Source organism: Musca autumnalis, unplaced genomic scaffold (genome assembly GCF_047663935.1).
Source record: "Musca autumnalis isolate F117 unplaced genomic scaffold, ASM4766393v1 scaffold_1, whole genome shotgun sequence".
Lineage (NCBI taxonomy): Eukaryota > Metazoa > Arthropoda > Insecta > Diptera > Muscidae > Musca > Musca autumnalis.
Window position 1 is genome coordinate 298073004 of NW_027411644.1, and position 26211 is coordinate 298099214.

Here is a 26211-nt window from a genome sequence, read left to right on the forward strand (position 1 = left end):
ATACCGAAAATCGGGGGGTACCGTTCTAGTGGGACTATATTAAGGCGTGGACCTGTACCGATAAATGTATGGGAGAACATTTTATACCACCAACGAGGACTATATACCAAATTTCAGCCATTTCGGAGGAATATTGAGGCCACAACCTTCAAATAACAAAAATTGGTAGGTACCGTTCTATGGGGGCTATATGAAGGCGTGGACCAATACCGACAAAATTTTGGGGGAGAGTTTTATACCTCCAACGAAGACTAAATACCAAATTTCAGCTATTTCGGAGGAATATTGAAGTCACAACCTTCAAATACCAAAAATCGGTAGGTACCGTTCTATGGGGGCTATATGAAGGCGTGGACCAATACCGACAAAGTTCTGGGGGAGAGTTTTATAGCCCCAACGAACATTGAGTACCAAATTTCAGTCAATTCGGTGTGATAATGAAGATAAAACCTTTAAAATACCAAAAATCGGGTGGTACCGTTCTATGGGGGCTATATCAATGTGTGGACCGATATAGCCCATTTGCAATACCAAACATTCGAGGAGTAATAGAAGCTTCTATACCAAATTATAAAGCTCTATCATAAAAATTGCGAGCTGTATCTTGATTTCAACAGACGGACAGACGGTACACAATCTACAATCGTTTCCTCTACAAAAAAAAAAAAAAAAAAAAAAAAAACATAAAAAGAAATCAGTATTTTTCGTTCATACCTTGCACGAATATGAACTTTGCCAGCATTATTTGAAAACTTTTCATAATATGTATGATTTTTTGTAGCTATTAGTCCGGTCAAAATAGACATGCGTATAAGGGGGAAATAGCAAAAATTCCCACAAAGCTGAATTTTGGTGGAGAGCTAGGGTTGGCCATTAGAAGCAACGTCCTAAAAGTCCCCATTGATCCCATGTGTGCAAAACAAGTTATTCGGGGTCAAAGGTAATTTTTGGAGGCATTATTCAGTTTTTTTAATTTTTCTCAAAAACGGTAATACTTAGCAAAAGCCCGCTAAAGTAAAAGTTGTAGATTTTAATTTCAATTGTCTACAAAATTGGTCTTTATGATTCTTAAAAAAGACTTACCATTTTCGAGATATCTCGATCTAAAGGTCAAATAAAAAATTAGCCGCGTAAGTACATTATGAGGCGAATCGGTTAAAGTAACGACACTATGTGTTACATACTTCCGTAAGCTTTCAAACGATATCCACTTTGCAGTAATCGGTTCAGTAGAACCGGGTCTAACCCGGTTTTTAAATTTGGCCTTTCGGGTCTAATAACCGGCGAACCGGATCCGCAACCGTTGAAAATTATACATTTCCGTAATCAGTGCAACAAACCCTACGTTCGGACAAAACTTGAAAAAAATCGGAGAGTTTTCGTTGGGGTCGTTCCCCTTGGGCTTTCGATTATGCATGTGGGTTAAATGGGCTATTTTTGCATAAAATGACTCTAACATTGAATAACTCTAATAAACACACTCCGATTTCGTTGGAATTCTTTTTTTAGAAGATAGCTATAATTTCGCTCTTCAAGAAAATATATATATTTTTGGGGGACAGACCCGATTACTTCGCTTATTTTAGCCGGTTCGTCTGAATATGTGCATATTTCCCTTATAAGTGCATAAAAATCATGTGTTTTTAGAACAGCTATATCTCAAGAATGGTTCCTTCTAAGAAAAAATTGTAAGGGTCAAAGTTGTAGATAATTTTTCTGTCTACAATATTTACTTTAGTCACTTTTTGATTAGATCAGCCGTTTTCAAAAAATAAATCCGAAAACCTAAAAACCCTTAAATTTTGACCTTTGACCCCGAATATTTTTTTGCACACATGGGATCGATGGGGACTTTTAGGACGTTGCTTCTAATGGCAAACCCTAGCTCTCCAACAAAATTCAGCTTTGTGGGAATTTTTGCTATTTCAATGTCTATTTTGACCGGACTATATTTGTTGTTTTTATTAAATATAAAATATTCTGATCCATTCATATTCCACACACGTGGGGTGATCCAAATAATCCAGCTTGTAATCTTTAAAATTAGATTTAACATTATCAACAATATTATTTTGTTTTTAGACATGCCATATAATTAAAATATTTAATAAATTACTATATAAATACATTTGCATATTGTTAATAAAACAATAGTAACATTTCGATAATTGAACGGACATGAAAACAATAATTATAGTTTCGATATTAGGCCTTTATTACCTAGGCCAAGGGGAGGCCTTACTACCTAAGGTAAGAAATTTAGAGAAATAATATTATTATGATTTATCTTTTTAAATGTCCTTCAAAGAACTCCTTTCTACTTGAACTGAAATCGGTTGATGTTGCAACTTCGAATGCGGATCTATTGAATTTCATTGATTTTGGTGTGAATCGTGTGGAACGTGGCGTGTATGGAATGAGTGGAAAAATTATTTTAAATGTTGATGTGGTTGAAGGAGATTCAAATGAGGTAATAATTTCAATAATATGTTCAAATCCTTTTTGTATTCCTTTTTCTTCTGTTAACAAACTTCTTTTCTTTTTATCATTCGACAGATAGAAGTGAAAGTGTTTTACAGCTCCAATGGAAAAAACAATTATCGCTTGACACCATTCCATTTAAATCGTCAACATTTGTTTAATATTTTGAATACCATCTATAAAGACGTCGTTATGGAAAATGTAAAAGATTGTTCAAATTTCCCACAATTTAAAGATAAATTTGATCCACCCTTAATCAAGGACACCTATTACATGGATAAGTGTCAATTTGATGACGATGGTTTTCCAAATCATGCCAAAGAAGGTTTCTACAAAATTGCTTTAATCGGTTACGGTGTAGTCGATTGGAAAATGGATATTGTTTTTAAATTGGAAATTGATTGAAATGATTTATACTATGATGTTAGGTGAAAGTTTTAAGTGTAATAAATTTAAGTATGGATATTTGAAGTGCAATATTTAAAGCTTTTGGTTTAGGAATTTTAGCAAACAGTAGGTATGGACATAAAGCTCCAAAAATTCTCATGATCTACAAAAGTCAAAATGAAGTCCGAAAATTTGGCCAAAGAGTGAAACATCGAAAAAGAATATCAGGATAAATGATAACATGATGTTGGTATTGAAAAGTAGCGACGCCGAAGTGTGAAATACAATAATCGGATTTTCGATTAATCGGTTTTTGTGAAAACTTAAAACTCAATTTTCGTTTAGTCGATTGCTAAAGAATGTTCTAAAAATTTACTTTTGTTTTCAACCGAAGAATTTTAATTTGCTCATGGAGGCAAAGTTGTAGCTCTTGTCATGAAGAATATAATGAAATCCACCAAACCTCATCTTCATCATCTTCTATAACTTTTTCTAGGGGTTTGACCTTGGAGATTTTGACCTTGAAAATGAGGTTTGGTGGATTTCATTTGTCCAGAATTGATGTACTTTATGACATGAGCTACAACTTTGCCTCCATGATCAAATTAAAATTCTTCGCGGTATAGGAGATATGCGCCTGAAAAAAAATTCTCACTTTTGACATAATTTTTCAAGGAAATTTTTGATGTCCTTTTTATTCTGGAATGCAATAATTTATAATTATTATATAAAGCCTATACTCTCCTCTTTAATATGACACCAATACCAGCATCGTACGACGAGTGCAAGTATTTCAAATATTTTTTTGAAAAATGTTGACCTTTTAAATTTGTTTGACTTCTAAAAGGTCAAAACGATGAGAAAACGAAAAATAAAAAATACCAGTTTACTCTATTTTGCCTGTATTTTCAAACGTATATAGTCCGGTTCAAGTGTAATTTTGGCTGTCGGACAGTGTAATCGAATACAATCGACAGTTTTCTTTGATGCGATCCGTAATGTACACAGGTATATAAAAATACCCTCGATTACGCGACTACGGTTAATAGACGTTTTAGTAATTTTACCACTAATAACCGATTAGCAGATATCCACTTTACGTATCCCTACCTTAAACTTGATTTAAGCCTAACAAGTAAGAAAGTATGTGGCCGCTGTACCCACACAGAGTTATACCCTCAGCCTTGAACCTAAAGAAAAAAGTAAACACAATACTTCTGACGTCTATAAGAGTTTTTTTAGTTTTTGGGCCAATTTCTCTTGGGGTATGGACTTGCCTCCGAAAAAATTGTACCGTCGTAACTAGGACCGCATAACAGAGGAGTAAAAATAAAATAAAAAAAAAAATAAAATAAAACTAAAATTAAATAAAATAAAATAAAATAAAATAAAATAAAATAAAATAAAATAAAATAAAATAAAATAAAATAAAATAAAATAAAATAAAATAAAATAAAATAAAATAAAATAAAATAAAATAAAATAAAATATGAAGCATTGTGGCGTTTTTTTATTGGGATAGCGTTTTCAATTTTGTTTTTTCAAAATAGTCTGGCTTAATCCCATTGTTGTTGTTTTAATATTTTAAAACAACTGTTTTATTAGTGGAAAAGATTTGGCATTGTTCGCCAAGGAGTAAGGCAGGGAATACTATAGTTTCGATCCACGCCACTGGATCTCATCAGTTCCCTTGTTTCTAGTGATGTTTGGGTATAAAAAGTTTCTTGTTGAAGAAGTTATTGAAAAATAACTTCGGTGGAGAATATCCACAAACAAGAAACAAGGGAACTGATGAGATCCAGTGGCGTGGATCGAAACTATAGTATTCCCTGCCTTACTCCTTGGCGAACAATGCCAAATCTTTTTCACTAATAAAACAGTTGTTTTAAAATATTAAAACAACAACAATGGGATTAAGCCAGACTATTTTGAATTGAAAAAACAAAATAAAATAAAATAAAATAAAATAAAATAAAATAAAATAAAATAAAATAAAATAAAATAAAATAAAATAAAATAAAATAAAATAAAATAAAATAAAATAAAATAAAATAAAATAAAATAAAATAAAATAAAATAAAATAAAATAAAATAAAATAAAATAAAATAAAATAAAATAAAATAAAATAAAATAAAATAAAATAAAATAAAATAAAATAAAATAAAATAAAATAAAATAAAATAAAATAAAATAAAATAAAATAAAATAAAATATAATAAAATAAAATAAAATACAATAAAAGAAAATAAAATAAAATACAATAAAAGAAAATAAAATACAATAAAAGAAAATAAAATAAAATAAGAGTAAAACAAAAATAAATAAAATAAAAGTAAAGTAAAACTAAAATAAGAATAAAACAAAAGTAAAACTGAAGTAAAGTAAAATAAAAATAAAATAATTATAAAAATAAAAGTAAAATAAAACTAAAATAAAAAAAAACTAAATAAAATAAAAGTTAAACTAAAATAAAATAAAACAAAACAAAAATAAATAAATAAATTAATTAAAAATAAATTAAAATAACTAAAAAATTATAAAAATAAAATAAAACTAAAGTAAAACTAAAATAAAAACTAAATAAAATAAAAGTTAAACTAAAATAAGAATAAAACAAAAGTAAAACTGAAGTAAAGTAAAATAAAAATAAAATAAAATAATTATAAAAATAAAAGTAAAGTAAAACTAAAATAAAAAAACTAAATAAAATAAAAGTTAAACTAAAATAAAATAGAAATAAAATAAAACAAAACAAAAATAAAGTAATTAATTAAAAATAAATTAAAATAACTAAAAAAATAAGATAAAATAAAATAAAAATAAAACAAAAAATCCTAAAATAAAATCAAATAAGAATGAAAAAAAAAAATAAAATAATATTCAAGGACTTGATATCAATTAAATAAAAAGTCAGAGATAAAATCCACCTTGTCGTAAAAAAGCCCACCTAATTTGTTTCACAGTCTTTCTCAGAAACCAGTATTTTTCGTTCATACCTTGCACGAATCTGACCTTTGCCAACAATATTTGAAAACTTTTCATAATATGTATGCTTTTTTGTAGCATTTTTTATTAAATATAAAATATTCGGATCCATTCGCATTCCACACACGTGCGGTGATACAAATAATCTAGCTTGTAATCTTAAAAATTCGATGTAACATTGTCAACAATATTGTTTTATATTTAGACATGCTATATAATTAAAATATTAAATATTTTCCTATATAAATACATTTGTTCATTTTTTAATAAAACAATAGTTGCATTTCGATAATTGAACGAATTAACAACAGCGTAAGACATGAAAACAAAAATTATAGTTTCAATTTTAGTTCTCCAATACCTAAGCCAAGGGGAGAATTTCTCACATAAGGTAAGTAATTAAAAAAATAATATTATTATTATGATTTATCTTTTTAAATGTCCTTCAAAGAACTCCTTTTTAATTGAACTGAAATCGGTTGATGTTGCAACTTCGAATGCGGATCTATTGAATTTCATTGATTTTAGTGTGGATCGAGTGGAACGTGGCATTTATGGAATGAGTGGAAAAATGATTTTAAATTTTGATGTGGTTGAAGGAGATTCAAGTGAGGTAATAATTTCAATAATATTTTCAAATCTTTTTTGTATTTTGTTTTCTTTTTCTTTTAATCACATTTTTTTTCTTTTTACCATTCGACAGATGGAAATTAAAGTGTTTTACAGCTCCAATGGAAAAAGCAATTATCGCTTGACACCGGTCCATTTAAATCGTCAACATTTGTTTAATCTTTTGAATACCATCTATAAAGACGGTGTCATGGAAAATTTAAAAGACTGTTCAAATTTCCCACAATTTAAAGATAAATTTGATCCACCTTTAGTCAGGGGCACCTATTACATGGATCGGTGTCAACTTGGTGACGATGGCTTTCCAAATCATGCCAAAGAAGGTTTCTATAAAATTGCTCTAACCGGTTACGGTGTAGTCGATTGGAAAATGGATATTGTTTTTAAATTGGAAATTGATTGAATCGATCGATATGTGATGTCATATGAAAGGGTTTAAGGGGCAATAAATTCAAATAATGGCATTCTAAGTGTAATTTTGAAAGCTTTTATTATCGGTGATATTGTAATCAGTGGGGAAAGACACTTTTGTATGCATGTACCCAGCAAAAATACCTCTTACCCTTCAAAAATACCCCTTACAAAACTCTTTACTAACCCATTATTTTGACAAGGGCATGTCGTGCGAAATAAGTGTTTTTTACCACTAAAAGAAAAAGTCGTGACTCCTTATTTAAGGAGTCAACAAATAACGATCAATTTCGCGCGAATTGTCCATCTGAAAATAATGGGTTAATGAGGTAGGTATCATAAACAGTGGGCCTAATTACAGCACTGACAGATCCAATGCACAGAGCCTACACCGAAAAAAGAAGTAATTCTTCTTATCTACATAAATGTCTTTTTGGCGTTTTTTTTTTTTGGAAAATTCGAGTCATTATAGAGAGAAGTTTGGAGAATAATCTTATATAATTGTAACAAAAACAATCAAGAAAGCTATGCCTTCAGCCTCAGACTTAAAGAAAGGAAGTAAAGGAAATACTTCTAACGTCCACAGGGGTTCTTTTTTACATGCCTCCGAAAAAATGTTACCGTCGCCGAATATACAACATGTTGCCAAAAATGGAAAACGATCCCAAATGAATCGTTAAACTTCACTCTTTCACTTCAATCGGTTTCTCCCTTCGATGGTCACCTTACGTACTACCCACTTTAGTTGGTGCCGGCAGGCTTTTTCGCAGATTTTGGGCCCTTCTTTCAGGATGTATGGACTTGTCCCCGAAAAAAATGTACCGCCTTAAAGGAGGCCGCAAGGACAACCTGCTGAAAAAATTTCAAAACTATCCAAGCGGAGCTCTTAAATATCACTTCTTCCAAGTGAGCTGACACTGGAAACTAACAGGATGGTCGGTGAACATAAGCGAAACAAGTGGCTAAATCATATGAAGAGTTGCAACATTGATGCCGGTATAAGAGTCTTGGAAGGAAGACGGCATTAGATACCTTCCCTGATGTCATTTGTGAAAGACTGAACTCCTATTTGACTAATGTTACCAACATTTCTACGACCACTAAATCTACGACCACTCTGTTCACCACATGAACGGCAGAGGTGAGAACAGAGTTGAATGCCATCGTCTATGGTAGCTGAATTCTGACCACAAACTACCCCAGAATTCTAGGAGTCACATTCGACAGCATGTTCTTGTCTTCCAGTTCATTTCACAGCTATTCCCTAGTCGGCAGCAATTGGAGTGCACATAAAGAAACCTTGATGACCATATATAACGCGATATGTCGATCTGTGGTAAGCTATGCGCCGCCAATATAAGTGCAACGCGATGGAAAATTGCCAAACCTGCCAGAATGCCGCACAGAGAACCACAATAGGGTGGCTTCGCATGTCTGCATTGAATCATCTACACTAGGAGAAAAAGATTCGTTCAGTACAGCAAAACAATGACATACTTTTGTTGCAGTACTGACTCGAGTGTTACCGTGACAGCCATCCTAATCACCACATAGTGGTTGGGGCCCCCATCCAGGCATGTCAGGAGGAGATAGAACCCCTAGATCAGGAAGCCTATCAAGCAAATTTGGATAGCATTCGATAAACGATAACTCTCGAACGAAGCAACCGATTGGGTACAAAATTTGGCATTCGTAATATTTGCCCAAACTTAGTTTAGGTCATATCGGTCTACTTCTTCCGGCATCTCCCCCACAAAATTTTTGCTAAATGGTGCGCACGATAACTCACGAAGGCAGTAACCGAATTGGTCACAACTTTGCATATGGTAATATTACTTCCAGGCATAGATCGGGTTCGAATATGCACGATATCGGTTCACTCCTTCATGTAGCTCACACACAAAATTGAAATTTTCAGTAGGTTGTCCTTGCATCTTCCTTTACAACGCAACATTTTTTTCGGAGGGAAGTCCATACCTCTAGTGATAATGACCTAAAAGCTCCAAGAAAAGTTTACGCTTACACTTACTAAAATGACAAATCCGGGAAATAACTCTGGCAGGGAGTTTTTGATTGGTCCGAACTTTGCACACCGTATTATTTCATCTAGTCATGTATCAGGTTGGAATATGGACTATATCGATTCCGTCCTTCGGGTACCTCACCCATAAAATTTGGAAAAAGTGTCATTTAACAGCCAACTAATCAAATATGTAGACCTACCAGGTTCATTATTATTTATTTGTAATATTTTCCCTTTTAAATGAAATTCCTTTCGATATAATCACCAAATCTTTTCCACTTGACAGATAAGGATCATTGACCATTTCACTGGACCATAACCATGTACCACAACTTTGTAGAAACCTTCTTGAATATAATTTGGGAATCCTGATTCATCAAATATACACTTGTCGATGTAATAGACCCACTTTTTCATTGGTGGCTCAAAAAAGTTTTCGAATTGTGGTAGATTAGAACAATTTTTGAAATTTTTCATTGCAGCCTCCTTATAAAACGTGTTCAAAATATTGAATAAATGTGTACGTTCAATGTGGAGAGGAAAACGACGAACATCATTCATATTGGATTTACTGCGATATGATAGTACTTCTAGGTGTAGAAAAAATATAAAACACATAGAAATATTAATTTAAAAGAAATGCTTAGACAAAAAATTACAAAACTCACACCTCATTCGAATCATCGTCATTAATGTCAAAATTCAAAAGAATTTTTCCCGATAAAGCATACAGGCCACGACCAATCCTTTCAGCCTGAAAATCCATCATATTCAATAAATCCGGATTTGAAGAGTTCACCTCAACCTGTTTCAATTCAAAGGACCAATTTTTCTAGGGTGCAGCAAAAAGAAGGAATTAAAATTTACAAAAGTTATTTATACATCTATTCTATTTTTTTATTTTACCTCCAATATGGCAAGTTTTTGGAGATATTTTGTAAAATCTATAAACGACATCTTTTAAATAGTCGAGGCTAATAAGAACTGTTTTGTGCTGTGCAATTATAGTTTCATCATGTATTTATAGGCCATTAATTATTGTTGCCTGGAATGTTACATGTCTGACATTGTGCAAACTGATTTTAGAAGAATTTTGTAATTGACAAATCACATTTTTAAACGGTAATTTGGCTGACAACCAAATGCTTTCAACTTAGTTTACATGTGTGTTAATCACATAAATCTTGTCCATTTCTAAGGTTTTGAGTATACAACCTTTATTTGAGGATATATAAAAATTACTACAAAATTTTACTACTAAAAATTTTGTGCAACAGGTGAGCCAAGGCTATAGTCTGGTCGGGGCCGATGCACACCGGGGTCTACTGGTAACCGAAACGGTACCACACTAAATTGCGACAGGTAATGCTACAGATGTTATGCGATGCGCAAAGTCATCAAAAGTACTGTCTCCATCTGAAATTGTCGTTAAAAAATCAAGAGTTGAGTACATATATGACAAAATTCCTTAGCTTGTTGTCCGATGTATTTATATTACCCGAAGCCGGGAAAATGGACAGAGTGGCACCGCTAATGAAAACAGCCAAGGATAAATCATAATTAATTATATAGGCTGACCTCACGTATGTTTTTGGCCTAGGTACCAACCAGCCGATCTCTTTATGGCCTTAAATTGCAAAACAAGGTTACACTGAAAGTGCAGGCCAATCATTGAGATCATCATAGAAATTGGGCTCACATTCAATCATTCACATTAGGATGAGAAGTATGAACAAGCACATCAAGTTCCTAGCCTGCAATACTAAATACAAAAATTTGAGAGGTCTATGGTCTTGTCTTTGCCGATATCATATTTGTTTGGTAGCTATTCAAACTCTCAGCTTACGGACAGGCATCCTCGACCAAGGCACGTCAGCAGAGAGCCTCTAGAGCGACCAAATTAGGAACGTGTCACAACATTCAACCTAAAAGCCAATGCATTGCTTAGGACATATTTATTGTGGAAACAATTTAAAATTATAACATAATATATAGACATCGCAATACATATAATTAACATGTCATAACTAATTACCTGTTTATGGCGCGTTTGACATTTTCAATTTTGCCAGACAGTCTGAAAGATAAAAAATAAAACAATGTACTAATTTAGGCTATATAATATATGAATTATTTTTTAGTATAATGCAATACATACAGTCTGTAAAGAAAGCAATTGTACAACGGCAGTTGCTTTAAATCTTTATTTATCTTTTTATGAGTAATTTATTATATAAGTATCCGTTTTTATACCCCCATTATAATTGAGGTAGCGAATGCAAGTTGCTTCAACAAAAATTAAAGTGATTCGAGAGCAGGTCTTAAAGTGAACTTATCTGAAATTTTGTAAAGTATGGACCAAATCGGTCACTCACTTCAAGAGTTATCATGCACACAATTTTTTCGAACACTCTTGAACTTTTGTTGGGGAGGTACATGAAGGAACGGACCGATATGGCTTATTTTCGAACTTAAAATAAGCTTGGACAAAATATTATGAAATTCAAATTTTGGACCGAATCGGCAGATCCGTTCGAGAGCTATTTTGCGCTCCAAGCACAACACGCGCTGTGATAGGAGTTTTTTTGCAACTTTCTAGCTATTTTATCAGGAAGTATGGACTTGCCCCTGATGAAACTTGTACCGTCGTATGGGGGCAGTGAATACAAGTTGTTACAACAAAAGTCAAAGCGATTCGAGATCAGGGTCCTATACTAAAATCGGTTACTCCCTTCAAGAGTTATAGTGCGCACAAATTTTCCGAACATTTTCGAACATTTGTGGGGGGACATGGCTAAATCAACTCCAAATTGTCTGAAACGGATTTCGTCCAAACATAGTTGGGGTCTAAAACCATTATTTCGATGAGGAACATTTTGCCCGAGGGATGAGAGATGATTTTCAGTAAGAGGATGTCTTTCTTGAGGCAAGAATCGAATATGTCGTGCATAACTTTGATCTAGGATGCGAAAGTTCTCCTAGTAGCCTTGATAACAGCGATATGATGTTTTTCATGGGCAAGTCTAAGTTTCCTCATATAATGGTCCTATCGAGATCAATGACTCACAAAATAAGACACACATCAAAAATGGACTATGACGGTCAATTCCTTTACGTACCACCCCGCAAAACTTTTGACATTTTATCCTAATCACTTTTTTTGTCGGAAAATTCATACCCTCAATCAATTTTTGTAAAAGGTGTTTCAATTCACACAGGCTGAGGGTATACCTCTGTCGGCAAAGCCGACTGATACTTTTTTACTTGTTGTACAGTCGTTGCCTAGGATACAGTAGCATCTTAATAATTCATAATCCTAGGGACCTATCATTATACCCTCAGCCTTTAGGCTATGGAGGGTATATACACTTTGATACGATGAAAATGTGCCTCATCGAAATAATGGTTTTAGACCCCAAGTATGTTTGGACGAAATGTGTTTCAGACAATTTGGAATCGATCTAGCCATGTCCGTCCGTCTGTCTGTCTGTCTGTCTGTCCTGCTGGCTGGAGCGCACGATAACTCTCCAACGGATGAACCGATTCGGTTCAAATTTTGGCTTTCGTAATATTTTGTCCAAACTTAGTTTAAGTTCGAAGATGGGTTATATCGGCCCACTCCTTCCGGTACCTCCCCCACATAAGTTCGAAAATGTTCGGAAAAATTGTGCTAACGATAACTCTTAAAGTAAGTAACCGATCGTGAACTTTCTACCAGACATAGATGAGGTTTCAATATGGTCGCAATAGGTCCACTCCTTCGGGTACCTCCCACACAAAATTTCGGAAAAGTTCAGTTTAGGGCCATCTCTCGAATCGCTTTGATTTTTGTTTCAGCAACTTGTATTCACCGCCCTCCATACGACGGTAGAAGTTTCATCAGGGGCAAGTCCATACTTCCTGAGAAAATAGCATGAAAGTTGCAAAAAACCCCTATGACACCGTGTGAGGTGGTTGGAGCGCAAGATAACTCTCGAACGGATCTGCCGATTCGGTCTAAAATATGGCCTTAGTAATATTTTGTCAAAACATAGTTTAAGTTTGAAGATAAGCCATATCGGTCCACTCCTTCAGGTACCTCCCCCACAAAAGTTCAAAAATGTTCGGAAAAAATTGTTCGTACGGTAACTCTTGAAGGGAGTGGCCGAATTGGTCTATACTTTACACATCCTAATATATCTACCAGATATAATTCAGGTTCAAATATGGACTATATTTGTCCACCCCTTCCGGTACCTCCCACACAAAATTGCGGATAAGTTCACTTTAAGACCTGATATCGAATCACTTTGATTTTTGTTGAAGCAACTTGCATTCGCTCAATTACGATGGTAAAAGTTTTTTTAGGGGCAAGTCCATACTTCTTGTGCAAACAGCCCGAAGAGTGTAAAAACCCCCTATGGCACCATATGCTGTGGCTGGAGATTCACTTCCATAACGTTTTTGTCGGTTCAAATGCCCAAAATTTTTAAAACCCCCTAAATACATACGTATTTTGGGAAAAAATTGTTTCAATATACACAGGCTGAGGGTATATCTCTGTCGGCAAAGCCGACTGATACTTTTTTACTTGTTTTATATGAATTATCGAGGTTTTCGATTAAGCGAGGTTAAAATGCGAAGGAAATGGCTTTAAGGGACCTACAGCATATACGAATTATCGAGAATTTCGATTTATCGAGGTACGAATTATCGCGATTTTACTGTGTTTAGCTGTCGGTAGAGCAGAACGAGTTTTCTTTTTAAAAGAAACGTTTTTAAGTAAATATGCCCTAGGGGACACTTTCTTATTTTTTAATCGGTGTGAACAGGATTTCTAAAATCATACAATACTCAGCATTTCTTTAAGGGGTTAGACATCGCAGGCTAGCCAAAGCGCCGCGGCCGGCGGTACTTTGAATTTTTTTTAGCATTTTTAATTTTGGTTACTTCCACCAATAAACCCCATTTGAGTTAAACCAAAAAGTTCATTGATCCCATTCCAATCCATAATCGTCACAATAATTCTTCAAAAAAACCCCATTTCACCAAAATGCCACCAGTTACTCACCTATTTGTCTTGCAAGCCATTTATAGTACCGTCATCAGATCTTTCTTGGCTTGGTGGCATTCAATTTTTACGACTTTTCTCATAAAAAAGTAGACACGAAAATCAAATTGTGTTGGACAATAACAAGAAAAAAAAACCAATGATGTCACCACACAACAGAAGAATTACCTTAATCCCCAACAAATTCTTTCCTCCCATTTCTTTGTTACAATAAAATTGACATAAATTTAATTACCGCGATAACAGTTCGCCGATACAAACACACAATAGGAATTGAGGTCAAAAATGGTAATGCTACAAACAAACCGAAAAAAATTAACGAGCATTGGCCAGGTGTCAATGGAATCATTAAAATAGACGAAATAAGAATAATTAAAATAAAGTGACAGCAGTGGCGAAAAAACAGAAAACAAGCAATAATTGGTCATTGATTGTTATTGTGTCACAGAGTAATTGTTTATTTACCGTGCGGAATATTTAACGACATCCTAGAGTGAAAGATTATCAATAGGTCTGTCTGTACGATAACTTTAACAGTAATAATTACTCAGTAAACTTTAGTAACTTCTTTCAATGAGTTTTACTGTATCAAACGAAAAATTTTGCAAAAAGTTATCGAACAACATTTTGCAAGAAGAAGCAACAAAATTTTATGATGTATGTATATTTGAAAATTGCATTTTATTTATTTAAAGTCATAATCCTATGTGGGTGACATACCAAGCAACGAAGCACCCCTTCTCTCAGAAAGGATCTATCGAAGCACGATTTCTTTCTAAAAGGGTCTATTGAACCACCATTTCTTTCAGGAAGGATCTACCGAAGAACCATTTCTTTCAGTAAGGGTCTACTGAAGCGGACTACCCTTAGCATTGCAAAGCCCAGGACCTATCTTGGTCTCTATATCATCACACGGGAGCTAAACACGGGAGCTAACATGTGCCGCGCGTTCACCATAAGAACGTTAAAAACATTGATTGGACGTAGGGATAGTAACCCATCCCTCCAAAAAGGAGAATATCTTTGGAACAACAGTCGGGAAATTCAGTCTCCACAGTCTGATAGACTTCGCAGCGACAAAAACAGCAATACCAGATTTAAGCATCTCGATATTTATAAGGGTACTTGCATGTCACCAGAAAGGGTTTATCGAAGCATCATTTCTTTAAAAAGGGTCTATGGAAGCAATTTTTCTTTCAGAAATGGTCTATGGAAGCACTCTTTCTTTCAGATAGGGTCTATGGAAGTACTCTTTCTTTCAGAGAGGGTCTATCGAAGCACCCTTTCTTTCAGAAAGGGTCTATCTTTTTTTTTTTAATTCAATTTATTAATGCTTTCTATCATATATTTGATATTTACATTATGCTTAGACCCATTATGGTAGACCCATAAACAAAATAACATTTCAAAAAGATTAGTGACATTTGATTTAAATTTTATATTATATCTTGAAGCGCTCTTCTTCTTAGCCTAGTGAATGTTTCAGGATTATTCATCAAGTCTGCTGCCAAGGGATTTGGATGAGTTTCTATCCTCGATTTGTAGTTTTGAATCTGGTATGATATTTCTTCTTTCACGGTTCTTATGTTTAATTCTTTGTGAAGACGATCATTTCATATGTATTGAGGTGCACCAGCAATTTTCCGTAAGGTTTTTGATTGGAATTGTTGCAGGGTTTTGATTGTTGTATTGGAGGCGGTTCCCCATAACTGAATGCCATATGTCCAAATTGGCTTTATGATGCATTTGTAAACAAGAAGTTTATTTTCGAGTGACATTTTGGAATTTTGTCCGATAAGGTAATTCATTTTGTGTGCTTGAATATCTAAAGCCCTCCTTATTGTTTTTATGTGTGTGTTCCATTTGAGTTTTTTATCTAAGTGAAGTCCGAGATATTTCACCACTTTTTCCTGTGGAAGTTCAATGTGATTCATCTGAACTGGCGGACAATTTCCGTGATTTAGAGTAGAAGTAACATGGGTGGATTTGGTTTCATTTGCTTTTATACGCCAGAGCTTTAGCCATTTACAAAGTGTGTCCAAGTAGATTTGTAGTTTACTACTAGCAATTGAAGCATTTTTATCTATTGCTAATACTGCAGTATCGTCGGCAAATGTACCAATGACAGTATTTTCGGATTGAGGGAGATCTGATGTGAACAGAAGATACAATATGGGGCCCATAACGCTGCCTTGTGGAACTCCGGCTCTTATACATTTTAAACCACTTAATTCGTTTGACTCATAGATGTAAACCAATCTATTTTGTAAATAGGACTTGATAAACAAATAATAGTTTATGGGAACAAGTTTTCTGACTTTGTATAACAATCCTTCATGCCATACTTTGTCAAAGGCTTGGGAAATGTCGAGAAATGCGGAAGTGCAGTATTTTTTTGATTCAAATGAAGTATTGATTGCTTCCACTAGGCGATGGATCTGTTCAATCGTTCCATGATTTTTCCTGAACCCAAATTGGTGAGGTGGGATTAGATATTTGCTTTCAATAATAGGCATCAACCTTTTAAGAAACAGTGATTCGAGGACTTTGGATAACACTGGTAACATACTTATGGGTCGATAAGATTTTACTATATCGGGCGGTTTTCCAGGCTTTTAAATCATAGAGATTTGCGCAACTTTCCACTGAGGGGGGACGAAATTGCGAGTCAAACAAGCATTAAAAATGTACGTGATGAGACTTATACCTTCTTCCGGGAGTTCTTTTAGAACCCTCCGGGTAATTAGGTCATAGCCAGGTGCTTTGGCGATATTTAAAGGACTTTATTGCTTGAGAAACTTCAGCTTTCGAAATTTTTTTATCGGTAAGTCAAGTTGGTGGACTTGTTCTAAAAAAGATTTAATATGAAGTGGCGTATCTTCATTGCTATTTGGCGTAAATACATCATGTAAATAATTTGCAAATGTTGTAGCTTTCTCTAAATTGCTTAGGATGATTTGTTTTGGATTGCTTTTTTACCTTTTTGGTTATCTTCCATAGAGCGTATTCCGTTGATTTTGTTGCACCCAGGTTTTGGATCTGACGCTCAACATTTTTTTCATTCAAATCTTTTAAAAGCTTTTGAAGTTCCTTTGTAATTTTATTTAGTTTTCTTTTATCTTCTGGAGCTTTTGTTTTGTTGCCAACGCTTTCTAGCCTTTCTTTTTTCAGATATTTTCCGTTTCACTACGTTAGGTACTGGAGGTTTTTCAAAACTTAATTTTGGTGTAGCATTCCATGAAGCGTGTTGAATTACTTTTACCAAGTGTTCAACACTCTCTGTGATTTCATGTTTAGTTTTCAGAGATAGTTTTAAATTAATCGTTTGAGATACTTGAAATCGAAAGTAACACCAGTTAGTTTTCTTGTTATGTAATGCACAATGTTGGTCATATGCGATATGATGTGAGTGTAAATTCAGAAAAACTGGAGAATGATCAGAGGACAGATCGTGTCTAACGAAACATGTTTCAGACGAGACTGGAATTCCTTTAGAAACACAGAAATCAATGAGATCAGGAGTCTTGTTTGGATCGCTAGGTCAGTATGTGGGAGAGTTTGGTGAGTCAGATTGAGCTCTTTTATGGCATAAGACAACTGCCTGCCCTTTGGTGTTGTGAGACGAGAACCCCATTAGATGTGTTTGGCGTTATAATCGCCGCACGCTATGAATTTGTTACCCAGAGTTTTGAAGTAACTAATATATAGGTCCTTTTTCATGTTATGTCTTGGTTGGCTGTAAAGTGAAGATATTGTTAATGGTCCGAGTAAGCTTTGCACGATAACATTTGTAGCTTGAATTTCATCGGTGCAATATGGAGTGCCTTGGTGATGATTAATAGATTCATTTATTAGGATCCCAGACCCACCACGTGCTTTCCCACTAGGGTGCATAACATGGTAGAAGTTATATTTTGGAATTGAAAAATGGCTTTTTTGAGTAAAGTGCGTCTCTGATATTAGAAGAATATCAACATTATTTGATATCAGGAAGTTTTTAACTTCTAGGGAATGCTGCGACAAACCATTTGCAGCATTCCCTATCGAAGCATCCTTTCATTCAGAAAGAGTCTATCGAAGCAGCCTTTCTTTAAGAAAGAGTCTATCGAAGCAGCCTTTCTTTAAGAAAGGGCCTATCGAAGCACCATTTCTTTAAGAAAGAGTCTATCGAAGCACCCTTTCTTTAAGAAAGGGTCTATCGAAGCACCCTTTCTGTCAAAAAGGGTTTATCGAAGCACCCTTTCTTTAAGAAAGGGTCTATCGAAGCACCCTTTCTTTAAGAAAGGGTCTATCGGTATACCCTTTTTGAAAGAAATGGTTCTTCGGTACACCCGAAGGGATAGACCCTTTCTGATAGAAAGGGTGCCTCGATAGACCCTTTCTGAAACACAAGATGCTTCCATAGACCATTTCGGAAAGAATGGGTGCTTGGATAGACCCTTTCTTAAAGAAAGGGTGCTTCGATAGACCCTTTCTTAAAGAAAGGGTGCTTCGATAGACCCTTTCTTAAAGAAAGGGTGCTTCGATAGACCTTTTCTTAAAAAAAATGTGCTTCGATAGACAATTTCTTAAAAAAAATGTGCTTCGATAGACAATTTCTTAAAAAAATGTGCTTCGATAGACCTTTTCTTAATGAAAGGGTGCTTCGATAGACCATTTCCTAAAGAAAGGGTGCTTCGATAGACCCTTTCTTAAAGAAAGGATGTTTCTATAGACCCTTTCTTAAAGAAAGGGTCTATCGAAGCACCCTTTCTTTAAGAAAGGGGTATCGAAGCACCCTTTAACTCAGAAAGGGTCAATAGAAGCTCCCTTTAACTCAGAAAGGGTCAATAGAAGCTCCCTTTCTATCAGAAAGGATCTATCGAAGCACCCTTTCTATCAGAAAGGATCAATCGAAGCACCCTTTCTATCAGAAAGGGTCTATCGAAGCACCCTTTCTTTAAGAAATGGTCTATCGAAGCACCCTTTCTTTAAGAAATGGTCTATCGAAGCACCCTTTCTATCAGAAATGGTCTATCGAAGCACCCTTTCTATCAGAAAGGGTCTATCGAAGCACCCTTTCTTTAAGAAAGGGTCTATCGAAGCACCATTTCTTTAAGAAAGGGTCTATCGAAGCACCCTTTCTTTAAGAAAGGGTCTATCGAAGCACCCTTTCTTTAAGAAAGGGTCTATCGAAGCACCCTTTCATTAAGAAAGGGTCTATCGAAGCACACTTTCTTTAAGAAAGGGTCTATCGAAGCACCCTTTCTTTAAAAAAGGGTCCATTGAAGCACCCTTTATTTAAGAAAGGATCTATCGAAGCACCCTTTCTTTAAGAAAGGATCTATCGAAGCACCCTTTCTTTAAGAAGGGTCTATCGAAGCACCCTTTCTATCAGAAAGGATCTATCGAAGCACCCTTTCTTTAAGAATGGGTCTATCGAAGCACCCTTTCTTTAAGAAAGGGTCTATCGAAGCACCCTTTCTTTAAGAAAGGGTCTCTCGAAGCACCCTTTCTTTAAGAAAGGGTCTATCGAAGCACACTTTCTTTAAGAAAGGATCTATCGAAGCACCCTTTCTTTAAGAAAGGGTCTATCGAAGCACCCTTTCTATCAGAAAGGATCTATCGAAGCACCCTTTCTTTAAGAAAGGGTCTATCGAAGCACCCTTTCTTTAAGAAAGGGTCTCTCGAAGCACCCTTTCTTTAAGAAAGGGTCTATCGAAGCACCCTTTCTTTAAGAAAGGGTCTATCGAAGCACACTTTCTTTAAGAAAGGATCTATCGAAGCACCCTTTCTTTAAGAAAGGGTCTATCGAAGCACCCTTTCTTTAAGAAAGGGTCTATCGAAGCACCCTTTCTATCAGAAAGGGTCTATCGAAGCACCCTTTCTTTAAGAAAGGGTCTATCGAAGCACCCTTTCTTTAAGAATGGGTCTATCGAAGCACCCTTTCTTTAAGAAAGGGTCTATCGAAGCACCCTTTCTTTAAGAAATGGTCTATCGAAGCACCCTTTCTTTAAGAAAGGGTCTATCGAAGCACCCTTTCTTTAAGAAAGGGTCTATCAAAGCACCCTTTCTTTAAGAAAGGGTCTATCAAAGCACCCTTTCTTTAAGAAAGGGACTATCGAAGCACCCTTTCTTTAAGAAAGGGTCTATCGAAGAACCCTTTCTTTAAGAAAGGGTCTATCGAAGCACCCTTTCATTAAGAAAGGGTCTATCGAAGCACCCTTTCTTTAAGAAAGGGTCTATCGAAGCACCCTTTCTTTAAGAAAGGGTCCATTGAAGCACCCTTTATTTAAGAAAGGATCTATCGAAGCACCCTTTCTTTAAGAAAGGATCTATCGAAGCACCCTTTCTTTAAGAAAGGGTCTATCGAAGCACACTTTCTTTAAGAAAGGATCTATCGAAACACCCTTTCTTTAAGAAAAGGTCTATCGAAGCACCCTTTCTATCAGAAAGGATCTATCGAAGCACCCTTTCTTTAAGAATGGGTCTATCGAAGCACCCTATCTTTAAGAAAGGGTCTATCGAAGCACCCTTTCTTTAAGAAAGGGTCTATCGAAGCACCCTTTCTTTAAGAAATGGTCTATCGAAGCACCCTTTCTTTAAGAAATGGTCTATCGAAGCACCCTTTCTATAAGAAATGGTCTATCGAAGCACCCTTTCTATCAGAAAGGGTCTATCGAAGCACCCTTTCTTTAAGAAAGGGTCTATCTAAGCACCCTTTCTTTAAGAAAGGGTCTATCTAAGCACCCTTTCTTTAATAAAGGGTCTATCGAAGCACTCTTTCTTTAAGAAAGGGTCTATCTAAGCACCCTTTCTTTAAGAAAGGGTCTATCGAAGCAACCTTTCTTTAAGAAAGGGTCTATCGAAGCACCCTTTCTTTAAGAAAGGGTCTATCGAAGCACCCTTTCTTTAAGAAAGGGTCTATCCAAGCACCCTTTCTTTAAGAAAGGGTCTATCGAAGCACCCTTTCTTTAAGAAAGGATCTATCGAAGCACCCTTTCTTTAAGAAAGGATCTATCGAAGCACCCTTTCTTTAAGAAAGGGTCTATCGAAGCACACTTTCTTTAAGAAAGGATCTATCGAAGCACCCTTTCTTTAAGAAAGGGTCTATCGAAGCACTCTTTCTTTAAGAAAGGGTCTATCGAAGCACCCTTTCTTTAAGAAAGGGTCTATCGAAGCACCCTTTCTTTAAGAAAGGGTCTATCGAAGCACCCTTTCTTTAAGAAAGCGTCTATCGAAGCACCCTTTCTTTAAGAAAGGGTCTATCGAAGCACCCTCTTTTTCAGAAAGGGTTTACCGAGCCACCCTTTCTTTCAGAAATGGTTTATCGAGGCACCCTTTCTTTCAGAAAGGGTCTATCAGAGCACATTTTCTTTTAGAAAGAGTCTGTCGAGGCATCCTTTCTTTCAGAAACGGTCTATCGAAGCATCCTTTCATACAGAAAGGGTCTATCGAAACACCCTTTATTTCAGGAAGGTTTTATCAAAACATTTTTTTTTTCAGAAAGGGTCTATGGAAGGAAAGGGTGCTTCGATAGACTAGTTTATCGAACTAGTTTATCGAATCACCCTATCTATCAGAAAGTATTTATCGAAGCACACTTTCTTTCAGAAAGGATTTACCGAAGCACCCTTCCTTTCAAAAAGGGTTTACCGAAGCACCCTTTCGTTCAGAAAGAGTTCATCGAAGCACCCTTTCGGTCTGTGTGATTAGACCATGTTTATTAGCAGTATAATGAGTTAAATAAATTATTTTGCCTTGTAAGAAACAAACATTGTCGGTAATACAGTATGTTGCTTAGTTTATATTACCTCGTAATGTGTTATTCGCAATTGTGGCACATTTGAAGACATTATACGGTATAAAAATATAATTCCAAACCAATTTTACTCACTGAAAATTATTCATTATAATTTTTTTTTAATATAAAATATATGCATTTTGAAAGACAATAATTTCAGCCACGAGCTATGGATGATCGATTTATAAACATTTCATGGAAGTTCAAAGAACTCTTATCAAGTCTTTAAAAACAAAACAAAAACTTTGCCCAAATTAAAAACACAACAAATCATAATTTCACAAAAAATAACACACAGAAAACATACATCATTGTCACATGCAAAAAAATTAGCTTCCTTTGGAGATATTTTGCAATGTCATGGAATAGTGAAAGGGAATGGACATCCACAACTGGCATTCTAATTCTAATACACCATGCACATATGGCAACTTGGCCAGGGAATCACGTTCACAATTTCAAGTTCTAATTCAAATCCAAACCCCAAAAATAGACTCACTCGTTTTGTCACCAAAAACACAGAACATAACTAAAACACGGCGACAACTGTGATGACAATGAAGATAGCAGCTAAAGGTTTTTTTGGTCTTATGCTTGATGTCAGTCAAGTTAATCATTTCTGGCAAAATGTCGTCGTCGTTAGTCAGCACCACAACCACAAAATCATAACTAGAAACCACATTAAATGCAAAACGTGACCAGAATTTTTCCTTGTTTTCTTTTTAGGAAGAATAATAAAAAGAGAGACATTTTTTGCGGTACGAAGAAATGGCAAAAACATGGGTGAAATTTATTTGCAAGGTGTGTACTTACAAATGTATATGTGTAATTTGGTGCGTGTGTGTTTTGGTTGCTTTGCTGAGAAGCAACAAGTTTTTGGAATTATGTAATAAAATGTAAAAAATAAGTAAACTAATAAAACTGGTTCTCGATATGGTTGTTGAAAGAACAAATTACCGCCTTAATTATGCTAGTCTTTTTTAGAGAAGCATTATTTTTCAATTAACTAACCAAAAGGCTTCAAATGGAATAATGCAAGCTATTCGGTTTTATTTTTCTACCTTCACTTTATACGAAATCAACGAAGATCTGTTTAAGGTAATTTATATTCGATTTAGCCCAGCCTCGTTGACGGGTGTGTGTGATAACAATAATACATTTTTCATACTTAAATCAGATTCGAATATGCGGCATATGGGTCCATTCCTTCGGGTACCTTTTCCATGGTACCTCTTCACGATATCTGTCGACGATTTCGTCCAAACTTTACACATCCTAATATTTCTTCCAGACATACATTAGGTTTTAGTTTGAACTATATCGGTCCAATCCTTCGGATACCTTGCACACAAGTTTTCAACATTACTCGCACAAGCCGAATTTAAGGACATGTCTCGGATCGTTTTGATCTTTTTGATTGCCATACAGCCCCTATTGTTAAGATACAACAATTTTCGGTGGAACGTTCATACTTCCCAAAAGCGCAAAAGCTGTGAAAAGCACTGGCGGGGGTGACATGACTGATGAACACGATATACTTACGAATTGAGTGTACGAAAACGTACGTCAAGTTTCAATAAAATCTATATCAGAATTTTCATCCAAGGTAGTCGTTGTGATTCGGATTGCAATGATATCTTTTATGCGTGGGCAAGCCCTTGCTTTCTTGCGTAATTGCCCTAAAGCTTAAAAAACCTGCATGAGTGTGGTGATCAACTAAAATGGCAGGAAAACTATCGTAAGAAACGACTCCTAAAATTTTGTATATCCAGTTGTAAGATGGTCTACCTCGATCCATTTCTGTAGGCTAAAGTTCAACACTTTTGCTTTTAATCCAATTTAAGGCCACTTCTCGGATGTTGTTGAAATGTTAATATCGGTTTAAATCGTAGTGATCAAGACAAGGGCAAGCCAACACATCCTGAGATATGGACCCAAATATTTGGGGCTTCTCCTTCATAACCATCGTACGTAAAAATACTTTATGAAACATTTCCAATGTTTTCGTTTCGTTTTTTTCAAACAAACTGTGTATACGTAATAAGACGTTATATTTCACGATGTTACTCATATGTGTTGGAACTACTACAAGGAACTAGGAACTAGATTACCCAACTCTAGTCGTTGATCATTTCGCACTGTAAATGTTTGCCAAAAATTCCTTTTTGTTTCGTTATTCAATGAGTTGTTGTGGCCTGAATATCCCTCCGAAATGACTGTAATTCGGTATTTAGTCTTCGTTGGGGGTTCAAAACTTTTCACATGCAATTTCTCGGTATATGTCCACGTTTTCATATAGCCCCCATAGAACGATACACCCCGATTTTCGGTATTTTGAAATTTGTGGCCTCAATATCCTACCTGAATGGCTGAAATTTGGTATTTAGTCTTCGTTTGTGGTATAAAACTTTCCACCCGAAATTCGTCGGTATAGGCCCACGCCTTCATATAGCCCCCATGGAACGGTACCTCCCGATTTTCGGCATTTTGAAGGTTGTGGTCTCAATATTCCACTGAAATCATTAAAAGTTGCTATTTGTTCTTCACTTGGGATATAAAACATTCACCCAGAAATTTGTCGGTATAGGTTCACGCCTAAATATAGCCCCCGTAGAACGGTAGCTCCCGATTTTCGGTATTTTGAAGCTTATGGCCACAATAATCCATCGAAGTAGCTGAAATTTGGTATTTAGTGTTCGGTGGGGTATTTAGCCTTCCCTTCTAATTTTGGCGTTATAGGTCCACGCCTTCATATAGCCCCTATTGTCCACGTCTTAATACAGCCCCCATAGAACGGTACATCCTAATTTTCGGTATTTTGAAGGTTACGGCCAAAACAATCCATCAAAGTATCTGAAATTTGATAGTTAGTGTTCGGTAGGGGTATTTAACTTTTCCCTCTAATTTTGTTGGTATAGGTCCACGCCATCATATAGCCTCCATTGAAGGGTACCTCCCTATTTTCGGTATTTTGAAGGTTCTTGCCTCAATATTCCACCGAACTGGCTGAAATTTGGTGTTTTGTCTTCATTTGGAGTATAAAACTTTCCACATAAAATTTGCATGGTATGGGTCCACGCCTTTATGTAGCCCCCATTCTAAAGTTTGTGACGTTAATATCCCACCGAAATGACTGAAATTTGTAATTTAGTCTTCCATGGGGTTATAACATATTCCAGAAAAGAATTATAAGTAGAGGCCCACATCTTCCTATATCCGCCATCGAAGCATACCTCTTGACTTTTGTTTTTTTTTTTTTTTTTGTTTTTAACTAGAATAATAGTTATAACTAGTTATTCTGTGGCCAATAGAAGTTGAAAAGTAAGGTGAAAAAATTATATTTTTATTATTTGGGTATAAAAAGTTTCTTGTTGAAGAAGTTATTGAAAAATAACTTCGGTGGAGAATATCCACAAACAAGAAACAAGGGAACTGATGAGATCCAGTGGCGTGGATCGAAACTATAGTATTCCCTGCCTTACCCCTTGGCGAACAATGCCAAATCTTTTCCACTAATAAAATAGTTGTTTTAAAATATTAAAACAACAACAATGGGATTAAGCCAGACTATTTTGAAAAAACAAAATATTTTTAGAACAGTTGATATGGAGAATTTGTTTTTAGTTTCAACACACTTCTTACCTTTATTTTACTTTATTCCATTTCGCTTCCTGCCCGAGTTGAACACACGAATCTTCTGATTTCTAGCCAAACACACTACACACTGTGCCACGCACACGAACATTAAGGATTGCTTAAGAACTTAAATGCGCAGTGCACATGTGCACCACGAACTGTTATTATACCCTCAGCTTTTAGGCTAAAGAGGGTATATACACTTTGATACGATGAAAATGTGCCTCATCGAAATAATGGAAATAATGTTTCAGACAATTTGGAGTCGATCTAGCCATGTCCGTCTGTCTGTCTGTCTGTCCTGCTGGCTGGAGCGCACGATAACTCTCGAACGGATGAACCCATTCGGTTCAAATTTTGGCATTCGTAATATTTTGCCCAAACTTAGTTTAAGTTCGAAGATGATCTACATCGATCCACTCCTTCCGGTACCTCCCCCACAAAAGATCGAAAATGTTCGAAAAGTTTGTGTGCAGGATAACTCTTGAAGGAAGTAACCGATTTGGTCCATACTTAGCACATCGTGAAATTTCTACCCGACTTAGATGAGGTTCCAATATGGATCAATCGGTCCATTCCTTCGGGTACCTCCCACACAAAATTTCGGAAAAGTTTAGTTTAGGACCTGTTCGCGAATCGCTTTCATTTTTGTAGCAGTAACTGCTATTCACTGTCCTCTATACGATAGTACAAGTTTCATCAGGGGCAAGTCCATCCTTCCTGAGAAAATAGCCTGAAAGTTACGAAAAACCCCTATGATACTGTGTGTAGTGGTTGGAGCGCAAGATAACTACTGAACGGATCTGCCGATTCGTCTAAAATTT

The 26211-nt window shown here is 35.4% G+C and overlaps 3 protein-coding genes across 18 annotated transcripts in view; 2 read left to right on the forward strand and 1 right to left on the reverse strand.

Annotated features, from left to right (window-relative positions):
- LOC141389784 (aminopeptidase N) overlaps nucleotides 1-26211 on the reverse strand; it is a 332473-nt gene that overhangs the window by 233370 nt on the left and 72892 nt on the right. For 8 of the 16 annotated variants that reach the window (XM_073961852.1, XM_073961840.1, XM_073961857.1 and 5 more), the window contains exon 2: nucleotides 10954-10995. The exons of the other annotated variants lie outside the window; for them this stretch is intronic. The gene's annotated coding sequence lies outside the window, so the exon portion shown is untranslated. The remainder of the gene's footprint in view (nucleotides 1-10953; nucleotides 10996-26211) is intronic. 16 annotated transcript variants of the gene reach the window in all.
- Nucleotides 2098-2952, forward strand: LOC141391371 (uncharacterized). The gene is made up of 3 exons (XM_073964278.1): nucleotides 2098-2250; nucleotides 2309-2470; nucleotides 2557-2952. Exons 1-3 carry the CDS (start codon nucleotides 2179-2181, stop codon nucleotides 2884-2886), a joined length of 564 nt encoding a protein of 187 aa, XP_073820379.1. The 5' UTR covers nucleotides 2098-2178; the 3' UTR covers nucleotides 2887-2952.
- On the forward strand, nucleotides 6124-6947 carry LOC141389794 (uncharacterized). Its single transcript, XM_073961885.1, has 3 exons — nucleotides 6124-6245; nucleotides 6306-6467; nucleotides 6558-6947. The coding sequence occupies exons 1-3, from the start codon at nucleotides 6174-6176 to the stop codon at nucleotides 6885-6887; spliced, it is 564 nt and encodes a 187-aa protein (XP_073817986.1). The 5' UTR covers nucleotides 6124-6173; the 3' UTR covers nucleotides 6888-6947.